The 26,959-nt window shown below is 36.4% G+C and overlaps 3 protein-coding genes across 4 annotated transcripts; 2 read left to right on the top strand and 1 right to left on the bottom strand.

Moving 5' to 3' along the window:
* The first annotated feature begins 3,536 nt into the window (after positions 1-3,536).
* On the top strand, positions 3,537-5,339 carry LOC113028126 (dickkopf-related protein 3-like). The gene is made up of 4 exons (XM_026178153.1): positions 3,537-3,691; positions 3,846-4,020; positions 4,114-4,315; positions 5,106-5,339. The coding sequence occupies exons 1-4, from the start codon at positions 3,539-3,541 to the stop codon at positions 5,164-5,166; spliced, it is 591 nt and encodes a 196-aa protein (XP_026033938.1). The 5' UTR covers positions 3,537-3,538; the 3' UTR covers positions 5,167-5,339.
* Positions 5,340-7,368: 2,029 nt separating this feature from the next.
* tectb (tectorin beta) lies at positions 7,369-12,102 on the top strand. Of its 2 annotated transcripts, XM_026178151.1 has the most exons (11): positions 7,369-8,399; positions 8,481-8,556; positions 8,858-9,048; positions 9,548-9,699; positions 9,808-9,880; positions 10,073-10,176; positions 10,270-10,353; positions 10,447-10,609; positions 11,368-11,446; positions 11,543-11,575; positions 11,861-12,102. In XM_026178151.1, the coding sequence occupies exons 2-11, from the start codon at positions 8,490-8,492 to the stop codon at positions 11,935-11,937; spliced, it is 1,023 nt and encodes a 340-aa protein (XP_026033936.1). In that variant the 5' UTR covers positions 7,369-8,399; positions 8,481-8,489; the 3' UTR covers positions 11,938-12,102. The 2 variants fall into 2 exon arrangements, with proteins under 2 accessions (XP_026033936.1, XP_026033937.1); XM_026178152.1 differs by lacking the exon at positions 11,543-11,575.
* A 1,011-nt stretch (positions 12,103-13,113) lies between these two features.
* Positions 13,114-26,416, bottom strand: gucy2g (guanylate cyclase 2g). Its single transcript, XM_026178591.1, has 22 exons — positions 26,042-26,416; positions 24,784-25,132; positions 24,291-24,400; positions 23,340-23,522; positions 23,103-23,247; positions 20,512-20,647; positions 20,294-20,397; positions 19,471-19,637; positions 19,251-19,391; positions 18,536-18,619; positions 18,263-18,367; positions 18,094-18,165; positions 17,550-17,718; positions 17,305-17,460; positions 16,759-16,936; positions 16,397-16,537; positions 16,114-16,306; positions 15,525-15,699; positions 14,375-14,473; positions 13,484-13,575; positions 13,308-13,400; positions 13,114-13,214 (listed from the first exon to the last, which is right to left on the bottom strand). Exons 1-22 carry the CDS (start codon positions 26,414-26,416, stop codon positions 13,119-13,121), a joined length of 3,363 nt encoding a protein of 1,120 aa, XP_026034376.1. The 3' UTR covers positions 13,114-13,118.
* Positions 26,417-26,959: the final 543 nt, after the last annotated feature.

The following is a 26,959-nucleotide window of genomic DNA, read 5'->3' as shown; positions in this document are numbered from 1 at the left end:
GTGTAGTTTAAACTGTAATCCCTATGATGCAAAATGCAGTGCTGTAAATCTTATTAGGAATGATGAATATGTGTATGTGTGACTCACTTTAAAAGTTCTGTTTATGAGTTACAGAACAGAAAAATTGATGATGCAATGATGAGTCTGCAAGCTCTAAAACTTTTCCAAAAAAGACATTGAAAAGATGACTGTGCCAGACACGTACCTAATATTCAGATTCGGCTAAAAAGTAAAAAAAAAAAGAAACAAGAAAATATATTACGTTAATAGCATATTTAGTGAAAATGTATCCTTTTACCACAGGTTTTATTTGTAAGGCAAAACAACATCATTACTTCTGAAAACTCATTCAAATCTAACCCCTTTTTTATTATTAACAATTTTCATTTCTGCTTAAAACCAAAGCAAACAGAGAAACAAATCAGCTTAAAGACTAATAATAACCATTACGCTTACCTCAGTTCTGCTCAATATTAATTGTGTCTCTTTGTAAGCTTATTGGTGCAGCCCATCACAAGAATCCTAGTTTCTCATGTGGTCCCTGGAAGAAATGAATTGCCCCTCCTCTAAGTATCACCCTTCTCATGTTTTTATCGGCAACAAGTTGGTATATCTTTTCACCCAAGTCTACACAATCACCGTGGTGACAAAAATAATGGATGCAAGAAGTTGTACCCTTGCATCCTTTGACATGATTTTAATGTTCCAAAACGTACTTGCCCCTTCTTTACCATCTGACCCAGCACCTTCATCCCAAGAGGCAACACTGCTTCCCAGTTCCCCTGCCTCTGTGGGAATAATACGTTTTCATTATCCAGAGGTCCATATAAATATCCTTACCATGAAACACATATCGAGACGTAACCCCACGAGAAACAGAATTTAAGGTCAAATGCTGTTTAACATAAATGCATACATGGAATGGACATTGTGTAGCTTTGTGGTTGCAATCAAGTCACAGCAAAATAATAAGTGAGTTGGGTGTATTTAAAAAAAAAAAAAAAACACATACATAACACGTTATCATTTTTGAAACAACAGCTAGGCATCACCTAGATATCCACTAAACTTAACCAAATATAACCCAATTTTAGCTTTGATGTAGCCTACAATTTAGAAACATTGTAATATTTTTACCAATAATGAACAGAAAACTGATGAGTACGATAAAACTATCTGTCATTTATTTGAATGGATTGGAATAGATTATATTTTCTTTCTCTCATTAATGCATCCCTTGCATTACCTCTTATAACTCAATAATCCAGTCAAAATGATTAGACTGCTCCAAAGGCTGCATAACACTGACACAGTACTTATTTACACATTGCTAATTGCTACTATTGTGCCCACTAACTGTGCCATTAGTCTGTGTTACTCTGTTCTGATAAGGATAAGGAGCTAAGACAGTCCCAGACTGCAATATCTGTGTATCTGATCTGGGCTGTCTGCCACTTAGAAAATGTAAATTAGTGACAATTATTCAGGCACCTCAGGCTGAGTAAGAAATACCTGGTAATGTTAGATAAAGCTCTCCATACAAGGTGCATTAATTACAATTATAGACAAGACAAGATGTTGTCTTAGTTGGAGAGACATTAAGTGGTGGGTTTTATAGTGGCCTGGAGGCTCGTGAGTGAGACAGAGGGTCTGTGTGGGTTTAGCGAGGTGTAAGCTATGACTACATTCATCCAAGCAAAACAAAGAACCAAATCCAATTTCCCCCAAAAAAAGAAGATTGGATGCTGTGTACATTGCAAATTTTAAAAAGCGTGAAACCTTTATAACGAATGTTAAAAATATGAAATTGTATGTTTTTGAAAATATATACATGCTTATTTTGTTTTTGATACAAGAAAATGTTTTACAAAGGTCTGCACAGGGGAAACAAAGACTGAAAAAGCTTTAAAATGCCTATAAAACATCTTGTGGAATCCAAATGGAAATAAAAGAGAATCCCAGAAAGAAGAAGATGACTGTTTCTGAATCTAAAATTACATTTCATCATGGATGGTTCATATAATTAAGATTTAAAGGAACTGGAGAAAACTCTGGATGCATGGGACAAAGCCCTCAATCATTACTGAGTAGTCTTTGAAGCTCTCAGTCAGCTTTTCATTAAAAACAGACTGTCTTGGACATCACCGCATGGACTCAAAAACACTTCAGTAAACCATGCTGTAGATGTGGAGTGTCATTTGAAATCATGGACACGTGGTCATTTGAATCAGAAGTCACCATTGCTGATGGTATGGCCTGTATTTATGTACATGGGAAACCTTTACATCTGTGAGGACACTACTGAAGATATTGCTATATTTTTAAGGGAAGGCCTTGCTCATTTCTGCAAGAATGACCACATTTCTGCATGATTGCTGACGCCATAAAGGAGACTCAATATCATCTGAATTTTAATAACTACCTAGAATTATCTATATCTATATGTGTAAAAACCACAACCAGTATAGTCTATGTCTCACAAATGTTTATTCCTGAAGTCAGAACAGTACGGAAGGAGCTGAAATTGTCATAACTGGTCATTGTGGGGGAGTTTAAACTCTTTTAGTCAGTGTGACTGCTTTTAATTTTACTTTTGTAATGATCTGTTATATGACTAAATCATATGGGAGACTTTTACCTGGATAAATAAAGCATAACGAAATGATTTCAAACACACACTTTGTGTATATTAAAAACTTAAAACTAGCTGATTGTTGGACATTTCAGTTATTATCATAACTGTATTTATAGAGAATTGCTTGTCCTGCTTGTCATGTATAAAGATTCCAGGACAAAAATGTGAAAAAAAATTTCTTTTTGTTCCCCTACAGCACCTTGTCTCCCTTCTCCTCCTGATGGTAATTACATTTAATGAGTTCAGGGTTCATCCGCAGGGTGCACTTCTCCAAATTGCTCACAGCATGGGGTCTGAAGTGGGATAGGGTAGGGGGTATCAGGACAGTCGAGGTCGGGGCCAGGAGTGTTTACCCAGTGTTTGGGGTCAAGACTTGCAGTGGCTCTACTTGTCAGAGAGCAGTGAAACATGTCATTAATTTGTCTGCTTTTGTCCTGCTTGTTTGTTTTTCTGGTAGAGATAATCACGTGAAGGTGGTGCTTGTCTTGGCTCTATTGTGTGAAACTGTTGTCAGTCCATCACCACCCTCAGTGCCCCATCTCTCCCCATTCCCTTTCTCCCCACTTCATGAATGGCCATTTTGCCACTATTTTCTGACTGCAGGGGGTGACCCCAACAATTTAGTTAATCCATTAACAACTAATTGTCTCCTCCTACTCTGTTGTTTGGACAAACAGCCTGGTGGGGGGAGGTCAAGTCCTTCTGACCTATAAAAGTCAAACCAGAAGAGCAGTGAGCCAGTGTCACTGCATGGATACCTTCAGTACTGACTGTTTACACTTTGACTTGCACTTTTAAGCGCTGGATTTTTGTTTCGAGCTTTTCTTGCTTTCTCTTTAACTCACCTCTTTTTAAGTTAATCATTGTTCATTTTTTATTAATCCTTTTTTGTGCATTTTGGAAATGTTTGGAAATCTGTGGTTGGTTTGTTTGTGTCTGTCCTTTTATGGGACAGAAGCACGTATATGGGCCTGGATGCTGAACATGCCCCACAGTCCTCCCAAAGAAGGAGCAAAAGCACTTCGACAGAGCACTCCTGTTGCCAAACCAGTCACGGTAAGATGCTTGAAAGTGGCCATGATTATTTTGTTTGAATTAACGAAATCATTTGACATCTGTAGAAAAGGTATGAGAGCAACATGGCCCTTCTGTCTTAAACTGGGCTTAGAATTTCAGGCAAAGTTTGCAATGATTTCCTTCTTTTCTTCAGGCTGCATGTGACCACGACAGAGCTTGTGGAAGGGGTTTCTCATGTGATCGCCACTTTGGCCTTTGTGTGCCTCTAAGAGGGGAGGGTCATTACTGTCGGAGAGATGCACAATGTGTTCGTGGACTTAGCTGCATGTTCGGGAAGTGCCACCGCAGTATCCCCGATGGACAAGAGGGTAAGGGTGGACCAACAAATGTAACCAAATCTTTTAAATTTCCAAATTTTTCTTCATACGAAACCAGAAGTGACCACTGTTTCCTTAATCCAGGTGCCAGGTGTAAAGTTGACAGAGACTGTGGAGCATCGATGTGTTGTGCCCGGCATCATGGTGAGCAGGTGTGCAAAAGAAGACTGACGTTAGATGAGAGCTGTTATGTGCCTGATGGTGGCCTGGCATTCAGCATCAACCAGATTTGTCCGTGTGATGAGGGTTTACTTTGTCGTGAAAGCAGTGGAAAGCTACAGAGAGAGTAAGTACTACAAACACTGGTTTTCATCATCAGATATTTTACTCAACAAACAAAGGGTTTGCTAAAGTGACTGATATCAATATTCACTCCAAAGCTTTTAGTTTCATTGACAAATCAGTTCTGGGGTCTTTGTTATCTAGATTTTATTGCAAAAAATTAGGCAAATGACAATCACATTTATACCATTTTGTGGGTGTTAATTCAAATTCTTCCTGGACTTCTACACAATTGAACGGACATACTGGGTTTTCTGGACTTTTAGGCCCTTTGAAAGGGCAGGTCGAGGACTAACTTCCCAGAAAACCTTTAAAGCTTTTAAGGCTCTCTGTTTGTACAACTGTTAGAAAAGTTTATCTTTTTATGTTACTTTTTAATTTTTATGTTGTATTGTGTATTTTTAAGACTTTTACAAACTAAGTAGGTTTAGAGTCGTTTTTAATTTATACTGGAAATGTACATGTCTTTTGGCATAAAACAGGTTCCACAATACAATTTACAGATGAAATTTAAGAAGTGTTCCAAGATGGAAAAATGAAAAAGCCTTTAGCTAAGACAGTAAAAGAAACAGCTCAGAAAAGTTGCTCTACATTGCAATGCAAATTTGTATGTTTGCACTATGTACTATGATTGTCTACTAATCTACAGCCTTAGTAACAGCAAGCTTTAAGAGCTTTTTTCTTTCATTCAATATGACAGTAACTGAAAGCAAGTAATATGTTTTAAACATGGTTCAGTTTATCTCAAATAATTGCTTCTTGCAAAGACTAACTTGGGTTTGTTTGTCTTTCAGGAGGGAGTTTATATACCAGCCAGAACGAACAAGCTGGACCTGTCAAGTGCCCAACCTTTGATACATTATCAACAGAAGTTCTATTTTCTGTGTAACTATACTGTATATATTTAAATGTATATGTTTCTAAATATGCTGTATTGTTATTTGCTCTTATTAGAGGCTTAAAGAAAAGTTGTTTTTAATATTTCATTTTGTAAATTTTGACAAAAAGCACTACTGTATGTAGCTGGGCTCAACAAAGCTAGTGTCTTATCCAAAATCTTCATCATGATCATTTGCTGATCTTTCTTTCTCTAAATGTCTGAAATGCTTCAAGTTTTAAGCATAAATTAAAGAAAAGGTTTTCCAAAACTAATGAGTATAATTTGTGTTTCACAAAAAATGTATTACAGTTTCTTAATTTTAAAGCTTCCAAGATCATTCCCAATCACTAATCAAAACATTTGGGTAATGAGTAAAGTACCTGTGCATACAGAAACATTATATACACACACAAATGTAAAACATTTATATAATCCAGACTTTACAGACAAAGAATGTTTTGAAATCAAAATATGTTTTTTGGAGAATTTTGCCAAATAACATCAAGATAACAAAGGTAATTAAATATAGCAAAAATAAGAAGTAGAATCAGAATTATACATTTTTAAAAGTAATGACAGTAAAGTCACTATTATTCTTTAAAATAAAATTATTTTAGATTTTAAGGTTTTTTTGTTTTTTTTTAGATAATTTGTATATATTCATTTAGCATGCAATCAATTAAAATGTAGAGACATTTTGAGAAAAGTTCATCTTCTTGGATGTTTTGTTGTCTTCCTTACCACAAAGCTCACCTTATAGTAAATTTCAAATTACATGTTTATATAGTTAACTGTTTAAAGACTGAATTATGAAATAATTGCCAAAAATTCTTTATTAAACCTTCTGACAAGTTGTTAAAAAAAACCCTAAATGAAATATTAATTGGAAATATAGGAGTTTTAATTTGTTTTACATTTGCTACATCTGGGTTTTTTTTGGTTTTTTGGTTTTTTTTGCAATTCATTGATTAAAACTGTATTGTGCAATTTTGTTTAGATTTGATTATGTAGAATTCTCAGAAAACCCATGTTTCAAATATGATGAAACTGAAATGATTTTAGGTGCTGTATTCCTTTAAAGCACCAAGTCGACTGTGCAATCTTATGAAAACAGAGTCTGTCTCCCTCTGAGCACGTTTCTTGGACTACAGGAAGGAGTTACATAATATAAAGGAATCTTGCAACTCCTAATTGTTAGCATCACCAGATGCTGTAATGCTAGCTGTCCCCTGACCCATTCTTAGATCAGTATCTTCCTCGGACTACGTCGGGCATAGTCTGAGGGCCATTCACATGCTAATCGTCCAGTTTGCCCCTTCAATTTCACGGTGACTTGAATTGTTCTGTGAAGGACATTAGTGTCTAACCTCTTTGCTATCGTGTTACAGAGCTTATCATTAAGTCTTTGCAAGGAGGTATTTGGTGCTGTGAATAGAGCCTCATGACAAGAAAGATTGGAAAGTCTTAGGATGTTTTATTAAGGTATTGATGTGTTTTTTCTGACAAACCTTTTGATTTTATGAACAAACAGGATGTAAAAGGCAAAGAAGAATTTATGCCAGAAATAATGCACAGTAACTAATCACAACTAGAGTTATTAAGGCTTCAGGAGAAGCCAGTGTGACTGTTCTAAACCTGCCAGCGAGAACACACGTTTCACACACATAAGAAAGGCAAACGAGACAAAAGCGATATCTAATAGCACAAGACTTTGAGAAACCTTATATTGCCGAATGCTGCAAAACAGTGGCCTATCATCTCCACTTAAGAACAGAAGTTACCATTGTAGGCAGCACGTATCACAGTCAACAATCGCATTTTGGAGGTATCTATACATGTCTGTTTGCACTATTTAGCTTCTTAAACGGTTTTCTATTCCTGAATGCTTTGTCCTCTAGCATAAAAGGAAATAAAACCAGTGTAGAATTTGAAGACATTTTAAGAAGCTGCCTATTTCTCTTTTTACTCCAGATTTCTGTAAATATTCGCCTGATGTATATATACAAAACCGATCTATCTATAACTATAAAAAGTGATTGTTTTTTGTGAAGTTAGTTTTTATTCTATTATTTCATATTTATCTATTTTTATACCCTTTATTTAACTATAAAAGCCTCAGTGAAATATAAAATCCTTTTTACAATAGTTACCTGCCCATGTAAGCTGCAATATATTATGTTACCAGGTATGGAGTTAAGGGCGTGGCCACCATTATTAACAGAGGTACCAATCATAGATCGTACAAAAGGTGGATGTAGCCACTGTGATGTCACCCATTGGTTTGTGAAGTCCTATTTGCAGGCTCAAGATTGGTGTTTTCGGACAACTTTATTTAAAAACAAATTATGCGACAAAGATAAGGCTTCCTGCAAAGTACAACCAACCAAGCAAGTGAAATTTTAGCATTTTATAAGTTACTTAGTGCTAATTAGTAGATATGTGTTTCTTGAGTCCTAACATTTTAAGAATGCAGCTTGCTAGTCTAGCTTAGCTAAGATTTACCCTCCCCCCTAGAGGTGATATCTTTTGGCTAAAGAAAACCTCAATAAACTCCAAAAAGTAGTGTCCACAACCAGTGGTCTTCAAGCAGTGTATAGTTTTAGCCCTCAAAACCACATGAAGGTCAAACCAAAAATCAAATAACCCAATGACGACTCTACTGCTTATCATGTTGTTTTGGTCAGATGGGCTTAATTTGATAAAACTTGCATCCTTCTGGCTAACATTAGCTTTCTTGCTAACACGGATCTATGTGCATGATATTAATATTAGTTTTGCAACAATAGCAACACTGATCACACATAAAGAGATCACACATAGAGAGACTCGCTTTAAATTTTGTACTAGTCAAAAACTAATAGTTTTAATTGTATAAATTTTAAGAATTCTCTGTTAGCTGTCTTGAACACACTCTACAACCCTGAGAGCTAATCCTTTGAGAGACTTTGGTCATTTGAAAGTCAATGTCTGAGCAGTACAGAGAGCTTTTGTGAGAAGCTGACAATAGAGCTCTTAAACCCATCCTGCCAAGGGAAAAAGTGGAGATAGGAGAATGGGTGAAAGTCGATTAGCCTTACCTGTGATAGTATAAAATCCCTCCCTAAGTTATCAAGAGTTGTTAGCTCTTGAATCACCACTCCAGGTAAACTGCTAAAGAGCCATGAGGAACCTCTGACCTCAAGGTGGTTGAAGACATTACTTCTGTCAGGTAAGTGTCATATGTGTTATATTTTCTCAGACTTATTTTACACATTATCCTGTTATTGATAATTCTTGAATTTCTCTGCAGCACCACACTATGGCTTTTGTCAGTGCACTGTTAATGCTGCTGCCTGTTGCATGGTCATGCATTCCCCAAAAAGCAGGTAAAAACACTTTGACACAAAGATGAGTATGTATTTAACATGCTTCTGCCTCATGACCTGTATAGCATTTATATGTAGATTTTTTTGGTCATTGCTTTTTAATGCAAAAATCACCATGCATCCTAAAACTATGACTTATATGAGTTATTTTTATACATATATGAAAATTATCCCTAAATGTGAATAAAGCTCAAGAGGAAAAACAAAGAAGGAATTGATAACCACTACTGTCACAGTATGATTAAATAAACTGTAAGGTACAGTGTATAATATTCCCTTTTTATTTTAATTTTTACTTCAGATTACGTTATGGTGTCATGTTTCCCTAATGCCATAATTGCCAACGTCCCAGAGTGTCCTTACGGCTGGGAGATTGAACACTTGTCTCTCGGTGGAGTCTGTTACAATGGAATACACAGCCCAGGTTACTACCGCTTCATCATCCCAGATCTCACACCCAAAAATCACTCATACTGTGGGACTCAGTCTGAGGTGAGAAGCCAAGTAGGCCATAATAACCGGTACTGTGCCGCCATGCTTAGAGATTAATTTTGTCAGTTTTTATTGAGACAATACCTGAGATTATTGTTGCCTCTTTACCTTACAATACAAAGCACCTTGAGGCAGCTGTTGTTGTGGTTTGGCACCATATAAATAAAACTGAATTGAAAGGTGAAATACTGACTTTTTATTTTGCAGACATAGGACAGGGGCTGGAAATGTAATGAAGGCATTGCATTGCAGTGCATTGCATTGAGAATAACAGACAATCAACAAAATACAGGGTCACTAAAATGCAATCATGCTGAGGTTATCCCAAGGTCTTGGCATATAAAATTAAAATGATCTATGTAGGTATGAACACTACTGCATTATTTTTTGTAATTTGGTCTTACTGTCCCTTGAGGATAGTACTATTTAAATACAGAGAAGTCTCTCTCAGTTTATTTAAAAGTATTAATAACATTATTTTATACTTTTCATGCCACAGTACATTCCCGGCAAAGACCCCAAATACATCTTCTACAACTCCATTGTGTCCAACGATACTTCACTGACAGTCAGAAACCAGCCTGTGAACTACACCTTCAGCTGCACGTACCGAGCAGCCTATCTGGTTAATAATGCAGTCTTTAGCCAAAGGTAAGCACCAGTTCAGGATACGAGATGACCACAGCTGCTGTCTGGATGATATGTGCCTTCTGACCCAATGACTTGCAGCGTTTTTACTAAACCCTCTGCTTTTTCCAGAGTGGCTACAGTTTATGTCAACAATGGGAGTTTAGGCACTTTTAGATCACAGTTGTCTATGAATGTGTTCACGGTGAGTAGCTGCTCAAAGATTCGCCCGGTGGAATCGACATGTTTAACGTAATAAATGCTTTTTATCAGTGTGTTTTTGTTATAAATACTGTCTTTAATAAATGAAGGTATTATCGTGTACACACCACGATCATTGAATGCAAACGAGAACTGCAGACATCTTGAAAAACACAAAATGTCCCATATTTCATAGAATTCAAAGTTCCTGTATGCCAAGGACGCTCCCTATGTGATTGATACCTCTGAGATCGGCTCTGAAGTATTCATTGGCATCGAGGCAAAAGGTCTAAGTAACAGGTAGACTTTAGATGTTTGTATGTTTATTTTTGTAGTTTTAAAGGTAAGATTCTCCCAGACTTCTAAAGCGCATTTGTCCTTTACATCTCAAAGATTCAAAGTTGTGATAAACAACTGCTGGGCAACTCCTTCACCTTACTCCACAGACAGGAAAAGGTGGAGCCTCATCATTAAGAGGTACTAAAACACAAAAGGCTAAAACAACTTAAGGAACCTTTTGTTCCCACTTCTTTATGTTTTATAGGATGTTTAATTGCTGTTTTCCAACAGCTGCTCCTCTGACAACACTGTGACTATTTTTGAGAACGCCAAAGACAGCCGCTCCATGTTCAAGTTCAACTCTTTCCGCTTCCAGCGGCAGGAGAAGGTGTCCACTGTTTGGCTTCACTGTGAGGTCCAGGTCTGTGATGGGGAAAGGATCACCTGTCAGCCAGTGAGTGTTTTGTTATTTAATGATACCAAAAACATTATAGCAGTCGTTCCCATCTACATGTTGCTGTTTTGCAACTGCTCTTTTTAAATGTCATAGTAGAAAAAGCACAGATGTTACTAATAACATTAACTGTGGCTCTGTTGTTAATTTCCAAAGTTTGACATGCACTAGATACAAAACCTGAAACATCTAAATGGAATTCGGCTATTACAGTTTTCTCAGAGTTTAGGTCTCTTAGTCAATCTTCTTTAGCTCATCATCTCTGAGAGCTGATTTTCTTCCAGGCTTACCTGATTTCTTCCCTGGCAGCAGATCACTTAATAGATGCATTTACAATCCTGCAGGTTAATCTGGGCTGACCAAACCATTTTAGATTAAACTCATTAAACTCACTATCAATGGACTGATGCAGACTGCAAGGCTAGCAGCATTAACCAATACATTTTAAGTCTAGCTTCCACATAGCTGGTAAGTTGCCTTTACTGGCCAGTCCATGTTTTGGCCTTTGACACCATGCAATTATAAACTGAATAACAGATCACTATAACATTGAATTCTGTGTCTTTATACAGTTAGGTACTTTTTCTGCAATAACATTTACAAATTAGTGATTTTCCTCTATTAACAAAAAAGCTAATTTCACATTCTGACTGGTTGTTTTTCAAGTTCTTCTACTGGCCTTTAACATCAAAGTTGAGTACAGTGTAAAAAACAGACAAACATACTAAACAGGAGACCATGGTTGCTTTTTCTTGAAGAGCCCCTGCTCTGTGAGGAGTTTGCCATCAGACGTAGACCCAAATGGGGGGATCCTTACTGCTGAATTTCACATTAAAGGTAGAGTAAACCGTGGCATATTTATGACTGAGATCAATAAAGAGTAACTCATGCAGTCGATTGTATAGTATGAACAGTACTGTTTTTTTTAAACAGGTAATCAGTCTTCTAATAATGGACACATAACAGGTAAAAAACAATGCGATGATAATTTTGGTTGATTGAAATCATAATCGAAACAAAAATAATCTGAACAATTAAAATTTTTTGATAACTAAGGTCTTTTATGCTTTAAATAAGTAGAGTTTAACTGAAATGTTTAAATCTGTGTATTGCTTTGTACATGAGCTGCAAAACCACTCAAGTTTAACATGAACTCATCCTCTCAAGGCTTACGCTCAGCTAATCGTGTTCAAACTTGGTTCTCATTCACTGAGGTTTGATCTGTTAATTTTTTTCTCCCTCCTTTAACAGGCGTCTCAGTGCTCATCCTGCTTGTGGTCCTGATAAACACATGTTATGATTTCATCAATGGATCAAGAATTTTATAAAACAAAATCATCAGTTTCCATTAACACACAAACACAGAGGGGAGTGCCACCCAGGACTCAGGGAGCGTATGAATACATTCCTCCCCACGCGATCATTATCTCACAATATGATTTTTATTTAGCATGTTTATTGATGCTTTGAACCTTGTGTGATATTTCACTCCTTCCTCCAATAAAGATTCATTACATTTTGAAAGAAAAGGAATTTTTTTCCATTTGTTCCAAACCATAAAAAACAAAAAAAACAAAAAAATTTCATTCAGTCCTTAAATTAAAACCAAATTTTCGGTCTGACAGCACTACAACAAACAGAGCACATGACTAAACATAATATTACATTTTTTCTATTTCCATGACACAATCTAGAACAACTATAAAATGTCTTCTTCATTTCATGTTACACTGAAAATAAAAACTCTGATATGGGATTTATTTATTCAGAGGAAAAATGAAAACAGATTTTAAATCTCGTTGTTTGCTTGTCATGTTTTTATGGAGTGTTTTATAATGGGAAGAGGTGTTTTTCTCAGTGATCAATCACAGCTCAATCACAGGTATTTGATTATTATTATAATAAGCATTATCAAACTTCTGATTTACATGATCTAACCAAACCCCACAGTGATTGAGTTTAGTTATTTGTGAAATAGTCATATGACAATAATAGAAAAATACTCAATTACTGATTTATTTATTCTCTCCAGGTCTCAGTGACCAAACTGTGCACAGCTGAATGACAGATGTTGATACAACAACCAGCTCTGCAGCTGTAAGAATAAATTAGAAATGCTTGATTAGCTTACAAAATATTTTCTTATGAGATAACTTTAGGCACGTCAGAGCTGACTACATGTGCCACAACAAACAGTTTGAATGGAACGCTAAGCATTTTGAAATAATTTACAGCCTTGTGTGCAAAAGTGGATCCACTAAATACTTAAATCCCAAAGAATAAAGAATTAGAACTGCAATTAGTTGCAATCCAAACTGCAGTCTCTGTTCATGCATTGTGTTCTGCATTTTCACTTTGGCCTCCATCCACATTTTGTCTCTAGTCCTTCTTTTTATACATGGATGACTCAAACTCATCTTGCATGGAATTTTTTAAAAGCTGTTAAAAACTGATATCTTAAAATAAATTTCTGCAGTATTCCCTGCTAATTAATATGCGTCTTTTCTCTTTAGATGTGTACTGGAGGCATCGTGGGTTCAGTTATAGGAGGTACAGTCAGGTTTTTTGGGGCTCTTTTGTCTTCACCTCTGGTCACTCCTGGTTTCTTCAATGGGAGAAAATACAGTAAAACAATAAAAAATACAAGTCATTATACAATACAACATATATACATATAAATAAATATTTGTGAGTATACCTCTGTTTTTACTGGTGAAGAACCACGGTCAGTGAAGACAGGATTAAATCCAGCTCTGTTCAGCAGCCAGTACGTCTTTTGAGTCCCTTTACCCTGTCACAAAGAGAAAGACATTCTGGTCAACCTAACATCTTTGTTATTTCATTTCGAGGGAAAAAATATTACAGACTGTTCACCTTCATTTGAATTTCTCCTCTTTCTTCCAGTTCAAATGATCCAGCCTGGAAAAGAATGTCTGCCGTGGACTGAGATACATGAATCTTCAAGGCTGTATGTGACATACACATATACTTCTAAAGAGAGATTTTAAGCAAGACAAACTCCTAGGTTTGCATGTGAGTTCAACAGCTCTACATGTTTAATCATGCAAACATGTTAATATAGACCATCACATCAAGTTAATTTTTAAGGCATAATACGACTACTGTAGACTGTTAGCCTGAAGATTAGCACAAAATACAGAAGGAGAATGCCATAAATATTTGTAGGTATAAACCAACCAAGAACTGGACTAAATGAAATGGATATTATGAAATTATGAAAAATTAAGGGATTGTCAACATAATTAGAATTCATCCTCAAGGCACCATTAGCATCTAGAGAAAATTTCATTTCATTCTCATACACTGTACCCAACATAAACTCGTATGAGTGATGGATATATCTAACAAACCAAGGACACTGCATGCTAGCCACTGGTCTCTCTGTTGCCAATGGGGTCAGCTCTGGCTGGTCATGTGAAAGAATGCAGTCTTGTGGAACTTGGACACTGACTTTACTTTCAGGCCTTCAGACCCAGAGAGTGCATCTATCATTTATAAACAATGCCACAATGATTCATTCAAAAGTAGCCAAACTGACTGAAATCTAAAATTGTCAAACTTATAGTGAAGCAAGAAATCAATAGTCATGAATGTTTTGATTTATCTGAAAAATGCACTGTCATTTCTGCCCTATTAAAAAATGAAAGTGACAATAGTCACTTCAAATCATACCACAACTACATAAATCTTATTTTTTTAGGGTTATTCAGAGTTTAAATTTTGAAATTTCAACTGCTTACTCACGTAAGCTGTTGCTTTCCATGCGAGAAGCTGTGTTCACCGTGTCACCAAATAGGCAGTATCGAGGCATGGTGGTCCCTACCACTCCAGCAACTACTGGACCTACAACATTTTTAAAAGTCAGAATGGATTTTGTTTAAATTGCTCAAATGTTCAATGCACAAACTATTTTTCCCACTACAAAGTCGTTCATACTTCTTGTCACTTGTACTTAGGTCTCAGTAATAGAGCTCTAGGAGCTTGTCAGTGACCATATGCTAGCCAAGTGGTGACAAAGGAAAAATGTGTATTCCATGACCATGTTTGCTGGAAATTGCAGGGTAGTGACTAGTGTGAAATTGGTCCAAAAAGTATATAGTCCTGGACCAAAAGCCCCCGTCCAATGGCTTTGGTCACGATTTCCATGGTTGCCAATAGTTTGTAACTTAAATATTTGCAAATAACTGAGAAGTGCAACACAAGCCAAAAAGAGAAGTTTTGCCTTCAGCGTAAAAGTTGTGTCTTATTGGTGAAACCAACACATTTTAAAAGATGCAACTTTTACACTGAAGGCAAATAATGTCAATTTCCAGTTTTGTCAAGGTTACTATGGGTAACCTTGACAATCTGCTAGTGACCAAAATAATCAGAAGGATTTTTCTTTGTGCAGCATTCTCTTTGTGACTAATTTTACCCAGCAACAGCCACCAACCTCCAGCAATCACTCACTAACCAGTTGGGGTACTTTTCAAGACCTTCAAATTCTGTAATGTGTAACAGCAGTCTGGCGAGGAAGGAGCGGCTAGCCGGTCCAGCGGGCATGTGGTGTGGAGGTTAGCCGGATAACACGGAACCAGTCGGTTAAATCCAATAACAGACCTTTATTCGCCGTCAGCAACATTACACTTTATAAGCCAGGTCTCCTCGGCTGTACTCGTCCGAACCTACATGCGCGGGGATTGGTACCACCAGCGCCAGCTTGTCACAACAGTAAGTAAGGTGCTTTCTTGGAGCATGGAACATGAGCAGCATGAAATGGCTGCCGCTAACAACTCACACACCCACTAGGAGACCCCCACAGCTACTACAATAGTTGGGCAACCCCCCCCTAGTGGTGCTATAACCCAAAAGGTTTGTTACAAATGCCATGGTCTCCATTGCTACTGTATCTTACCAGAGTGTATCCCAGTGCGAATTGCAAGGCTCTCATTTGGCATGTGACGGATTCTGAACACCTTTATGCCTCTCAAGAAATGTAGCGCCATTGTGGATATCTCCAAAGCATGCAAGTTTCCATTGCTGATAGGCAGACCACTTGCCACCATGTATGCATCACCAATTGTTTCCACCTTGTAATGTAGAGATGTAAATTACATTTTTAAAATAAAATAAAGCTGGAAGAAAATAAAACATAGCACAAACAAAAAAAAAGATCCCTGAAATTTCAAGGAAATTAAAATTTTCATTAAACAATTGTAAATTGTTTTTTTTTTAATTTCGTGTAATAGCAAATAAATTTTCTAAAGTTTTAACTGTTAAGATTTTGCTTTTAATCAGATATGATTTCTCTGCATTGCTGGTTAAATTTCTTTAATTGTTTTTTTCTTAATAAGATAATGTAACTGGATGCTGAGTTAGTAAATATGGAAGGAAATGGTAAAGCTATTCTCATGTCTTGGTAAGAAAGTCAATATTTATCAAAATATCTATCGTATGATAGATATTTTGCTTTTTATGATCACAGTATGTTCACTGTCACTTACTTTGTAGACATCGTACATCTTGATGATGTCATCAAAGAGACTGTAGAGGTCGTTGAGGAATGTTACCACTTCCATCGCAGAGCTGACTGAGCACATGGAAGTGAAGCCGACAATGTCAGAAAAGAAGATGGTGACCAAGTCATAGCTTTGTGGCTCCACTGACTTCCCTGACATCAGCTGTTCAGCAATATATCTAAAATCATTGCAAAAAACAACAACAACACAAGATAAGGTTGACTGAGTATAGCAATACAAAATATATAGTTCCTTTGTTATCAAGTACCTTGGCAACATGCTGGCGAGGAGCTTGTCTGCACGAGTTTTCTCCACTGTAAGCTGATTGGTCCTCTCCTCCACCACGTCCTCCAGGTGATTTGCATACTTTTCCAACTTGTCCACCATATTATCTAGAATGTTTGCATGGCTACAAGATAGAAATTCATCATTAACTCTTTTGCAATGAGGATTTAGTTAGGTTAAATCTTACTTAGATTTGAGTAAGACTGAAGACAGTTGGAAGTTTTAGCTTGTGAACTTTAACATTTATGGGCATTATGGTAAATTTGTGTCTCACTTAAATAAAAATGTGAAATATGACTTTACACAAAAACTTTATAAAATAAAAATTTAGGGGTATGATATTACCTGTCTGGACTAATGTCTTTCAGCCGCCTCCGTATAGAACCAAATGGCGGTCGGTGGTCAGGGTTTTCACTCCAGCAGGCTTTTAGCAGTGCATTGATGTTCTCTTCAACCAGCTGTTCAGACAGCACTGGTCGGAGGGGTTCCCCTTGAAAAGGTGTACTCAACTGCATAATAATCTCTGTAAGAACATCTAGCATTAGAATTTAATGGGCTATATCTTTCAACTTTGGTTCAGACTAAAATATAATACCGGAAAAATTGCCATAAAATTTTGTACTTCAATCCAATGCTACATTATTTCACATATACTCAGTAATCCACAAAGAAACTTAAGAACTTGGTTGAAACCATCACATTTTAAAGTTATTACAAAACTGGGATAGACTGATAATTACAGCGCAAAAGAAAATGGAAGTAGAAATGCTTCTAATGGTGCCAAATTGCCAGAAGGTAAATAAAGCTGGAGATTGTAGCTAACTAACAGTAACTGATTTTGGGCGTTGACAAAAAATTTGTAGGTTAAGACAGTTAAGAAATCATGCCAACCTTTAGGGTCCAGATTGATGTCCTGATACGGACCAGCTTTGGAGTTGTACATTAGTTCCCACATTATGATGGCAAAGCTGTAGACATCACCTTTGGGTGTTCCATTGATCGGGGAACCGACCTGTCTGAGAAGCTCAGGGGCAATCCAGTACATCTCTACAACATGTTCTCGTGTGTTACTTCTCCATCATGTGAATTTATTTAGGATAACAGTGATTATTACAACAAATTCTGATTTCACTGACCTTCGTAATTGGGGTTTTCCAGTGAGTTCATCTTGCCTTTGTTTCCATATTTAAACTCCCACAATCCAAAGCCAGAGAGTTTGATTTGTAGTCGGCTATCCACCAAACATGTGCTAGGTTTCAGGTTCCCGTGAAATTTTAGGCTACTTTTGTGAATAAACTCCATTCCCTGGACAACAATTTAATTATTTTAAGATTTAAATAGTAAAACATTTCAGAGTACAAAATACATATTCAGAATTTTAACATATAAAAGTAAAAAAAAAAAAAAAAAAGGTATACGTACAGTTTGATGTCTATTTTAAAAATGTGAAAATACATTTCCAATTGATTTTTTAATTGGAATTAATTAGATTAATTAAAAAATTCATTCATTCTTTCTTTTCAATCTGTTTCTTTTTGTAGATATGTTTTAATTATTTTATTTATTTATTTTTACAATTTTTTAGTCACTTTATGACTTAAGTTCCTGCTATGGACCTGAGTACATTTTTTTAAATTGTTATTAGAATAAGAAATTTACTCATTAAATAAATAGACTTACATTGACAATGTCATATGCAAAAGACAGCTTGAACATCCCATCTAAGTCAACGTCTGAAGCCTTAAGAATATCCTGCAGAAATATGCCAACATGGTTCACTTTTAAGTTAAAGGTTTATTTATGGTTAATGCAATCCATTTTGAAAAAAGAACCTTCAGACTTCACTGACCTTCAAACTACCTTTCTTGCAGTACTGGAAGACCAAGCAAATGTTTGGTGGTTCGATGCATGCGCCAAAAATTTGCACCAAGTTCTCATGTTTCATCTCTTTCATCTGTCTTGAAGAGTTTAAGAAGGTTAGGTACAACATAAATAAAAAGTGAAGTAAAACATAATAATACGTTGTATTAGATACAGTCCACCTGGATTTTTGGCTGTTAGAGTTTTCAGAGTAAATAAAAAGTAAATTATGTTTTATCTTGAAAAAAATGAGGAACTTTACCATATTGAACTCTGCAGTGATCGAAGGCTTCTGGAAATTACAGCTAACAGGGTTCTCAGTGTACTTGATAGCCACTTGATTTCCCTATGTGAAAAATTAAAATAACAAAATATACATCTCTTAAAGTCATAGTAAAGAAGAGTATGTAAAGTACTATGTAAAGAAAAAAACACCTCTTTATATTACATAAGCATTAAAAGCTTTCTTTATCATTCTTAGATAAACAATAATTCATATTTGTATATGTGTTGATACATTTTCTTTTGCATTTACATTAAATAATATTTGAAACTAGCCATTCAGACAATAAGCTTGTTTACTGAATTCATAAAAGCCCATATGATACTCAAACTTTGACTGGAGTCACTGCAATTCACATTAATTCAAGTCAATTTTGAATTGAATGTTGAATTTGAATTGAATTGAATGTAATTTGAATTACACATATATTCTGTGTTTGTCTAAAACCTGCCCTACGTTATTATTATGTTTAACATGTTCATGTAATGGATCAGGTATTCTGTCCTCAATATAGGTGAACTGAGACTGCCAGAAACAAAATAAAGAGCAGAAGCCAAAAAGACTGCTTTAGCTTCAGTTTTGTGGCTTTAAGTTTTGTGTTGGAAAAAAGAGATACCATCCTTCTCTACCTTTAACCTTAATATAGTCCCAAAAGTTACACAGGCTCACTGTAAACTCGAAATAAAACTAGTACCTGGTAGAGACCTATGGTGGTGTAGATATGTTCTTTGCCTGCTTTGTCCCTCAGGTCGTAGCTGTTGGTGGATAAACTGGCCTGAGAGCTACCACTCCAAGTATGAGTACCTGAATTGCTTAGAGACATACCCTGATTTCCCTGAAGGAAAAAAAAACACATGTGAAACCTTGTACACTTATCATTGTTCGACTTCACAACACCTGTCGAATGCTCATACTGTAGGTTCCCTGATGATGGTGATGTCATTGTAGTTGATCATCCACCAGTAGGAGTCATCCAGCCTCGTCTGGAGTCTTAACTTCTGCAGCACCAGCACCCCAATGCTCAGAACTGCCAGTACCCCAATAACAGGGAAGGTCGCAAGAAGAGCCAGCAGGGCAATGTCTGTGTCCAGAGAGAGCAGTAAGTTATTATGACAGTTAGACATCAAAGTTTCTTCAAAAAGAATACACAAAAAATAAAGGTTTAGTGTTTTGAAACAAAAAATGTAGGTAAGGCATGAAGTCAAGCTGAGCTGCAATCTAGCAGACTGGTTGATACTGTGGCAGACCTAAATAATTTGTGTTTTTAAGCTGTGCTTTTAAGCTGCTTCTCTCACCCCAACTCCTGCTCTCACCCCAACCGGTCGCCCCTCCCTGAGCCTGGTTCTGCCAGAGGTTTCTTCCTGTTAAAAGGGAGTTTTTCCTTCCCACTGTCGCCAAAGTGCTTGCTCATAGGGGGTCATATGATTGTTGGGTTTTTCTCTGTATCTATTATTGTACGATCTAATGTGCAATATAAAGCGCCTTGAGGCAACTGTTGTTGTGATTTGGCGCTATATAAGTAAAATTGAATTGAATTGAATCTCCACATCTGCTTCACATCTGCAAGCCACTTTGCAACCTAGTAAGTCCACTCTGTATTTTGTATCAGCTCTGCTCTGTGCTTGGACGTTGCTGCTGCTTTCTCTACCTGTGCCTTTCCTGACATGGGTGTGGAAGTCCCAATAGGCATACAAAAAACAAAAACTGAAATCTAATTCCATAAGGAATAGGTTTTACCATTAGTCACCCATTCACATATTTCATTGTTGAAGCCACATGCTGGCACATCGGGTGGAGGTCTTCCTTTCGGCCACACCACAGACGCAAACATTGAAGTTTGTCTGAAATAAAACATTTTCTGATAACTATCATGTCTCTGTTGTGTTTTTTGTGTTATCATTGAGATGTGACTGAAGATTGTTGTCATACAGATGTGATACAAAACAATTTGGTACCTGATATTTTTGGTGTGACTGTCAAAATGGAGGATTGGGACAAACTTGGTGATGTCACCTGTGTGCTGGAGGTCATAAATTGAGTAGTCTAGATTTCGCTCTCCCTCTCTATCAAAATGGACCAGTCCAGAGGCTCCTGCAATGACAATCTGTTAGTGAATCAAAGTGTCATAGAACATTATGTGTCACCCTTGAGTTTGATTGTTTTAGCAAAGTGTTTGTGGGTGTAACTACAACCGATTAAAAGTCAGTTCACCCAAAACATACAGTATCACCTACCCTCTGCCCATGGATCTGATTTCAGTATCAATCTGTGTTACATCCAGTTCAGTTCAGTTCAGTTCAGTTCATTTTTATTTCAAACATTTCAAACATGTGCCTTCACAATCATTACAAAATATCATTCCATTATTTGTTTGAAAAGGAGTAGGCTGAAGTATTTACTTATTTGTCCCTACCCCCTCAAGTTTTACCTCTCATTCATTTAATTTTTTTTTGTCTTAAATTAAACAAACAACATATGAAACATATAAACATATGAAGTAAAACAAAACATAACATACATAAATCAAAAACAAGAAATTAGCAAGCCCCACCACAGTATAGTTTCTTTCATATGAAAAATACAGAATGTGTATATTTGCAGATACACAAGTTATGGAAAAACAACAAACCAAAACAAAACAAAAAAACAAAAAAACAACCAAAAAAGAACCGCAACACCATTACCAGCAACATTACCGTCCTGGGTTAACCCCGTTTTCTTCATTCTTATACTTATTTAAAATTAGGTTTTTATATTTTACTTTAAACTGTTTTATGTTTTGACTGTCTTTTATTTCTTCTGTTAGACTGTTCCATAATTTAACTCCTGCAATTGAGATTGACATAGTTCTTAAAGTTGTTCTAGCACTTTGTATTTTTAAATTCCATTTCCCTCTTAAGTTATACCCACCTTCTCTTTCTATGAACAATTTACAGATTTCTTTGGGAAGCAATTTATTTCTGACTTTATACATTATTTGCGCTGTTTTAAGCTTCACCAAGTCTTGGAATTTAATAGCTTGCATTTTGACAAAGAGTGCATTTGTATGGTCCCTGTACCCTACATTATTTATTAATCTAATGGCCCTTTTCTGTATTATAGTTATTGTTTGTGTGTTACTTTTGTATGTGTTTCCCCAGACCTCTACACAGTAGCTCATATATGGCAGTAGTAAAGCACAGTATAAAATGTGCAGTGCTTTCTGATCCAACATATGCTTTGCTTTTCCCAGGACGGCAATGCCCCGTGCCAATTTCCCCCGAACATAAGTAATGTGTGGCTTCCAACAGAGCTTGTGGTCAATGATCACCCCAAGAAATTTTATTTCATTTACTCTTTCTAAATATACATTGTCAACACATATTTCTACTTCGATGTTTTTCTTTTGGTTTCCAAACAACATAAATTTGGTTTTATCGAGATTCAATGATAATTTATTTATATCAAACCACTTCTTTATTAATATCGTTAATTCCTGTGTGATCATTTCCAAAACCTGTGGCAATTCCCCACCTGCACACAGTATATTTGTGTCATCTGCAAATATTACAAACTTTAAAATCTCCGATACTCTGCAGATATCATTTAAGTACATAATAAACATTTTTGGACCCAGTACTGAACCTTGAGGTACTCCACAAGCTATATCCATCAAATTAGATTTATATTCATTTATTTGTACATATTGTTGCCTATTCCCTACATAGCTTTTTAACCATTCCAAAACCACTCCCCTAAACCCGTACTTTTCCAGTTTTTTTAATAGAATTTCATGATTAACAGTATCAAACGCCTTCTTTAGATCTAAGAAAACTCCACAGATGAAACTACTTTTAACTACAGCAGGTTTAAAAATACCAGCAGCTAGATTGTCTAACTTTTGTAAAGATGAGGAATTCCCCAATTTCTAGATGTAAAATTTGAACTTGGATGCCAAACTCTATAACACGAGGTATCTGATAAAAATACAATTAAGGTAAATTTAATTCATTTTTTAAAAGGTTTTTTCAAAGTCAAAATAAACTTTATTGTGATTATTATTTTGTGATTATGCTTTGTAGACATGTTGATTTACTGTAACAGGCCCAGAAATATCCTCTTTATTATTGCTGCCATTCCTCTTCCTTGTCAAAGTTTTGGTGCCTTGACTATACTGATGAATGGTTTGGACAGGCTTGGCACCTGGGACAGTTTATTAGATTTCCCATTCATGGGCTGAATTGGTTCAGTTTACATGTTTACCTAATGCAGCTGTGCCGTGACCGCGTTACAGAGAGTGAATGTGGCGTGTTGAGGTAGTTGGCATGGTTAAAAAAAATAATAATAACATAAAAGTTACTCATGCTTTAAGAGCTGATGGTCAGCTGACCTCAGCAGACCATAAGCATTATCCAAATTTATATCAACAAAACAAACTGTTAGCACTAAACTGATTATTTCCTTCACTAAAGAATATAGAAGCCTTTCAAGAAGCAAGTAAAAAAAACAATATTTGCACTTTACACTGAGGCAAAATCAAAATACAGGTATTGAATTGTGTAGCTACCATAAAATTGAAAGTTGTTTCTTTTTTTCAGGATCTGTAATAACTCCCGACCATCATGAGGGTCTTTGCCACCTTTCAGGACTTCCTTCAGTGCCATGGCGTACAAAAGCACAGCGTCATGCAGATAGGCAGAGTATGGGCTAACCTGAAATACATTAAATCAGTAAAATAAATATGTGAAAGTTCAGTATTTTCCATGATTCAAATTCATGCTTTCTGTTCCCTGTGCCTACTTGCCTGTTTTTCAGATGTTAGGTTGCTCCGAAATGGATGTCCGCTCAGTCTTTCAAAAACTTGTTCAAAGAAATCATAATACTCGTAGCCTTCGTAGGATTTCTGAGCAATAATGAACGCCATGTCAAAAGCTCTTACGGCAACCTCGTCTATCGTGCTGTTCAGGGCATTTTTCCACAAGTTATCCTGCTCAGGAAAAAAGAAAGTTTAACATGAATAATACACGAGTCAGTAGATGCAACAGCACTTTGAGTACTCCAGGAGAGTAGAAAAGCGCTATATAAAAATCAGTCCATTTACTATTTACCACAAACAGCTTTGATCAATTTTGATGGCTCATAAAGATTTAACTCAGTCTGGAAGACGGATGCTATGATGCTATTTTATTTAAAAACAAACAGTCATATTCCTAATCATACATGAAATCATGTATAAGCTCACTAACCCTGAACCACTCTGCAGATATAACACAGCAGTAACAAAGTTTTCTTTTATAGCACAGCTCATGCAACACTACATGCTTTACATGCAGATTATTGACACAAAGGAGCAAATATTCAAATCCATGAATTAAGTTATATCCAGCATGTAGGCACTAAAACTGTATTTGAGCCTTTAATTTTAGATAATGTGTGCCTTAAAGTTTTATTTAGTTTCCTGATGAGCACGGTTCTAAAAGACAACATATCCAACTCAAGAGTCAATCGAAAAGTAAAATATTGGACTTTCTGGGTCTAATTTAAAAAAAAAAAATCAGGAGGCTGTACGTTATTAATGTTGTTGAATTTTGTTTGATAAGAATAGCCTCAGGATATAACGAATTTAATTGAAGCTTACCTCTCCTGTGTCTTTTCAGGCTTTGTTGTCTTGGTGTCCCCGTTTGTTGGTGATTTACACAGCTGAATATTTGTCTTACTGTGTTGTGAAAGTTTTACTCACCACAGTGCCACTGACCTCAAAATGTTGTACCAGTAAGAAAATGTAGTCGCCATTCATCAGACCCTGACTCTCAGCCTCCAACAACAGAGCCATAGTATCCTCTTTGTTCGATAGCACCACAATAACTGAAGAAGGGTGGATGAAGAAATTAGAATTCAATTAAATTTTATTTATACAACACATAAGAAGTTCATAAAAACAAGGTGCTTCTATTGTAAGGTAAAACCCCTTCAATAATAGAGGTAGAATCACAGAGGTCCTCAAGGCGACAGTGGGGAGGAAGAGCTCCCTTTTAAGCGTTTAAGCGAAAGAGACCTTGAGCAAAAACCAATCTCAGATTATGGGATGAAGAGAACAAGACAACAGAAAAGAACAGCCAAACAAAAAGCAGACAGAGGACAAACTATTGCAGAGACTAAAAAAAGGGAAAAATTAAAACAGGAACAAATGGCAGACAAAAAAGTGGTTTCATAGTTTGCTACAAAGTGCTCATAGACATTTCTCTTACCTCTAGCAACCTTGGAAATGTACCTAACATTCTGTTGAACTAACTGGGGATCGCTGGTGTCAAATTTAACCACTGCAGTGAGCTTGAATTTGGCTCGCAGAGGATCCTCAATCGTTTTCCACAAAGCATCAACCTTGTCCCAAGTATTCGAGTCCAATCCCCCGCCGATCAAAGCTACATGACTCCACCCAAAGAACTCCAAGGTCTTCACCAGGACCTCGGCGCTTCTTTTAAGAGGGGGCATTACAGTGATGTAGGAATCGTAGTTGTCACTGTCGTCCATTTTGGTTGATTGTCCCACAAAGCCAAACATTGGGATGTTCCATTTTGACGCAATGAGACCAGTCACCTGGAAAGCAGTTTTAGTAAGTAAAATTTAAAGGGTAAGATTATTTTTTTTACAAACACTCTTTTAAAAGACAAAAAGGCTTATCAGAAAATGGGAAAGCAAGTTTTGAATTAATATTAACTTCAAAAGGAAAACATCAAAGCCTTACAACAACAGACTGTTTTTATTTAACTAAAATGTCTTTTTTTAGAAACACCGAGAGATTTATAACATAAACTCATCCTTGATGAGGGGAACAACAACTTAATAACCTGTAAAATCAACCACCTTCTTTGGGTGTATGGATGCACAATTAATTTCTAAAAATGGTCAAATTTCATGACCCATCCTTATACTAAACTGATGAATTGCCTGATTTGTTTTAGGAAATATAATATAAGCAATATTTCTCCAGTTTTCCATGTTCAGTCAATATCTTGTCAGTAATGTAAATTTGTCCTGATTAGTTTACTATTGTGTGATATGGCAGGTTATTGTTGTATTAAGAAGGCTTTAAAACTGACTATAATTAGACCTTCGACTTCAATCAATTCAACAAATTGTTTTGATGGTTTGATCCAAACTTCGAGCTGCAAAATAAATCTAAAACTCAGAATCTTATCCTCTCCTCTATTGTCATTTTCAGTCTTTGCAGAGACTTCCCATAGCCGATTCTGGACCACTTGAGGAGCCAATTTGGCCCATTAGCCATATGTTTGATGCTCCTGCAATAAATGAGTCTAGCATACAATAACAAAAAGTTTGAGTAAATACAAGTAAAGTCATTTAAAATCCATCAAATGCTCTTTATTTACAGACTTTTATAAACTTTTAGGATGATTTACAATACATCAAAAAGAACCATACTTTCTGCTTATGCAGGATATGTATTTCACATAAACAAAAACATTAATTTCACATGAATTATACCTCAGCTTCTTCAGGACATGCTGGACCGAAGAGCGCAGACACATTTTCTTTCCACACCTGGTGAATAAATGCTCCTAGGGACTCTTTGGGACTACACTCAGTGTCCTTGAACACAAAATCCAGATTAATGTTTCCCAGTAAGGCGGGGTTAGCGTTCACCTTCTCCACAGCTATCTGTATGGCTGAGCCCAGCCGCAGGGCGCTGAAAGGGAAGGTTATGTTCCAGGGAGCCTGGAAGGCAATGAGCAGCTTGTGAGGCTGAGATCCATTGGTGCCATTGCTGATGCTAGCAGCAGCAGTTAACAGAAGTGTGAAGTGAAGCACCAGCATGGGACTCGTGCCACGGCAATATACCCCCCTCAGCATCACTCTCATCCTGTTAGTGGCTTCGTGTTACAGAGCTTAAATACGCAACTTCACTGGTGATGCTGGACATTTGGTTAGGGAGGGGAAAATGTAGGAGGAGGGAGGTGGTATAGAGAGGGAAAGTTTATTATTGTTTTTGTGGTTTGATCCTCTATTCAAAATAACTTTTAGTTGATACACAAATCAAATAGTAGAATTTGTGCTCTTTACTTTACTTTTCTTCTGTGTAGCTCATATTTTTATCCAGAAAACATTCAGCAATCCAAATAAGAATTAATAATTATCCAAAGATTAACTTTTGATTTTATTGATTAACAAAATAAGATCTTGATTAGGATTCAACTACAATAGACCAATAAATCCAACTTGTGTCACATTTATGTGCACATGTAGTCACTGCTTGCAATCATAAATCCAGTGTCAAAGTTCAACCCGATCTGTTTTACCTTTAACAGTGTCATGCGTCCACTTCAAACAAACACATAGAAGAGAGGAAAGAGGGAGAGGAAAAGAGGACAGGTTTATTTAAAGAATGTGGGCTAAATTCATAAA

The sequence above is a fragment of the Astatotilapia calliptera genome, chromosome 8, assembly GCF_900246225.1.
Source record: "Astatotilapia calliptera chromosome 8, fAstCal1.2, whole genome shotgun sequence".
NCBI classification, from domain to species: domain Eukaryota; kingdom Metazoa; phylum Chordata; class Actinopteri; order Cichliformes; family Cichlidae; genus Astatotilapia; species Astatotilapia calliptera.
This window is presented reverse-complemented; position numbering and strand designations above follow the sequence as displayed.

What these genes read in the sequence shown, in the direction of transcription:
- gucy2g (XM_026178591.1), bottom strand. Translation starts at nt 26,416, where the DNA reads ATGAGAGTGATGCTGAGGGGGGTATATTGCCGTGGCACGAGTCCCATG. An exon ending in TTGCATATGACATTGTCAAT is followed by an intron (nt 17,719 to 18,093) that starts GTAAGTCTATTT and finishes ATTGTTGTCCAG; the next exon opens with GGAATGGAGTTTATTCACAA. An exon ending in AGATGTACGATGTCTACAAA is followed by an intron (nt 15,700 to 16,113) that starts GTAAGTGACAGT and finishes CTACATTACAAG; the next exon opens with GTGGAAACAATTGGTGATGC.
- tectb (XM_026178151.1), top strand. Translation starts at nt 8,490, where the DNA reads ATGGCTTTTGTCAGTGCACTGTTAATGCTGCTGCCTGTTGCATGGTCA. An exon ending in TGTCTATGAATGTGTTCACG is followed by an intron (nt 9,881 to 10,072) that starts GTGAGTAGCTGC and finishes CATATTTCATAG; the next exon opens with AATTCAAAGTTCCTGTATGC. An exon ending in GCAAAAGGTCTAAGTAACAG is followed by an intron (nt 10,177 to 10,269) that starts GTAGACTTTAGA and finishes TACATCTCAAAG; the next exon opens with ATTCAAAGTTGTGATAAACA.
- LOC113028126 (XM_026178153.1), top strand. Translation starts at nt 3,539, where the DNA reads ATGTTTGGAAATCTGTGGTTGGTTTGTTTGTGTCTGTCCTTTTATGGG. An exon ending in CTGTTGCCAAACCAGTCACG is followed by an intron (nt 3,692 to 3,845) that starts GTAAGATGCTTG and finishes TCTTTTCTTCAG; the next exon opens with GCTGCATGTGACCACGACAG. An exon ending in TATCCCCGATGGACAAGAGG is followed by an intron (nt 4,021 to 4,113) that starts GTAAGGGTGGAC and finishes TCCTTAATCCAG; the next exon opens with GTGCCAGGTGTAAAGTTGAC.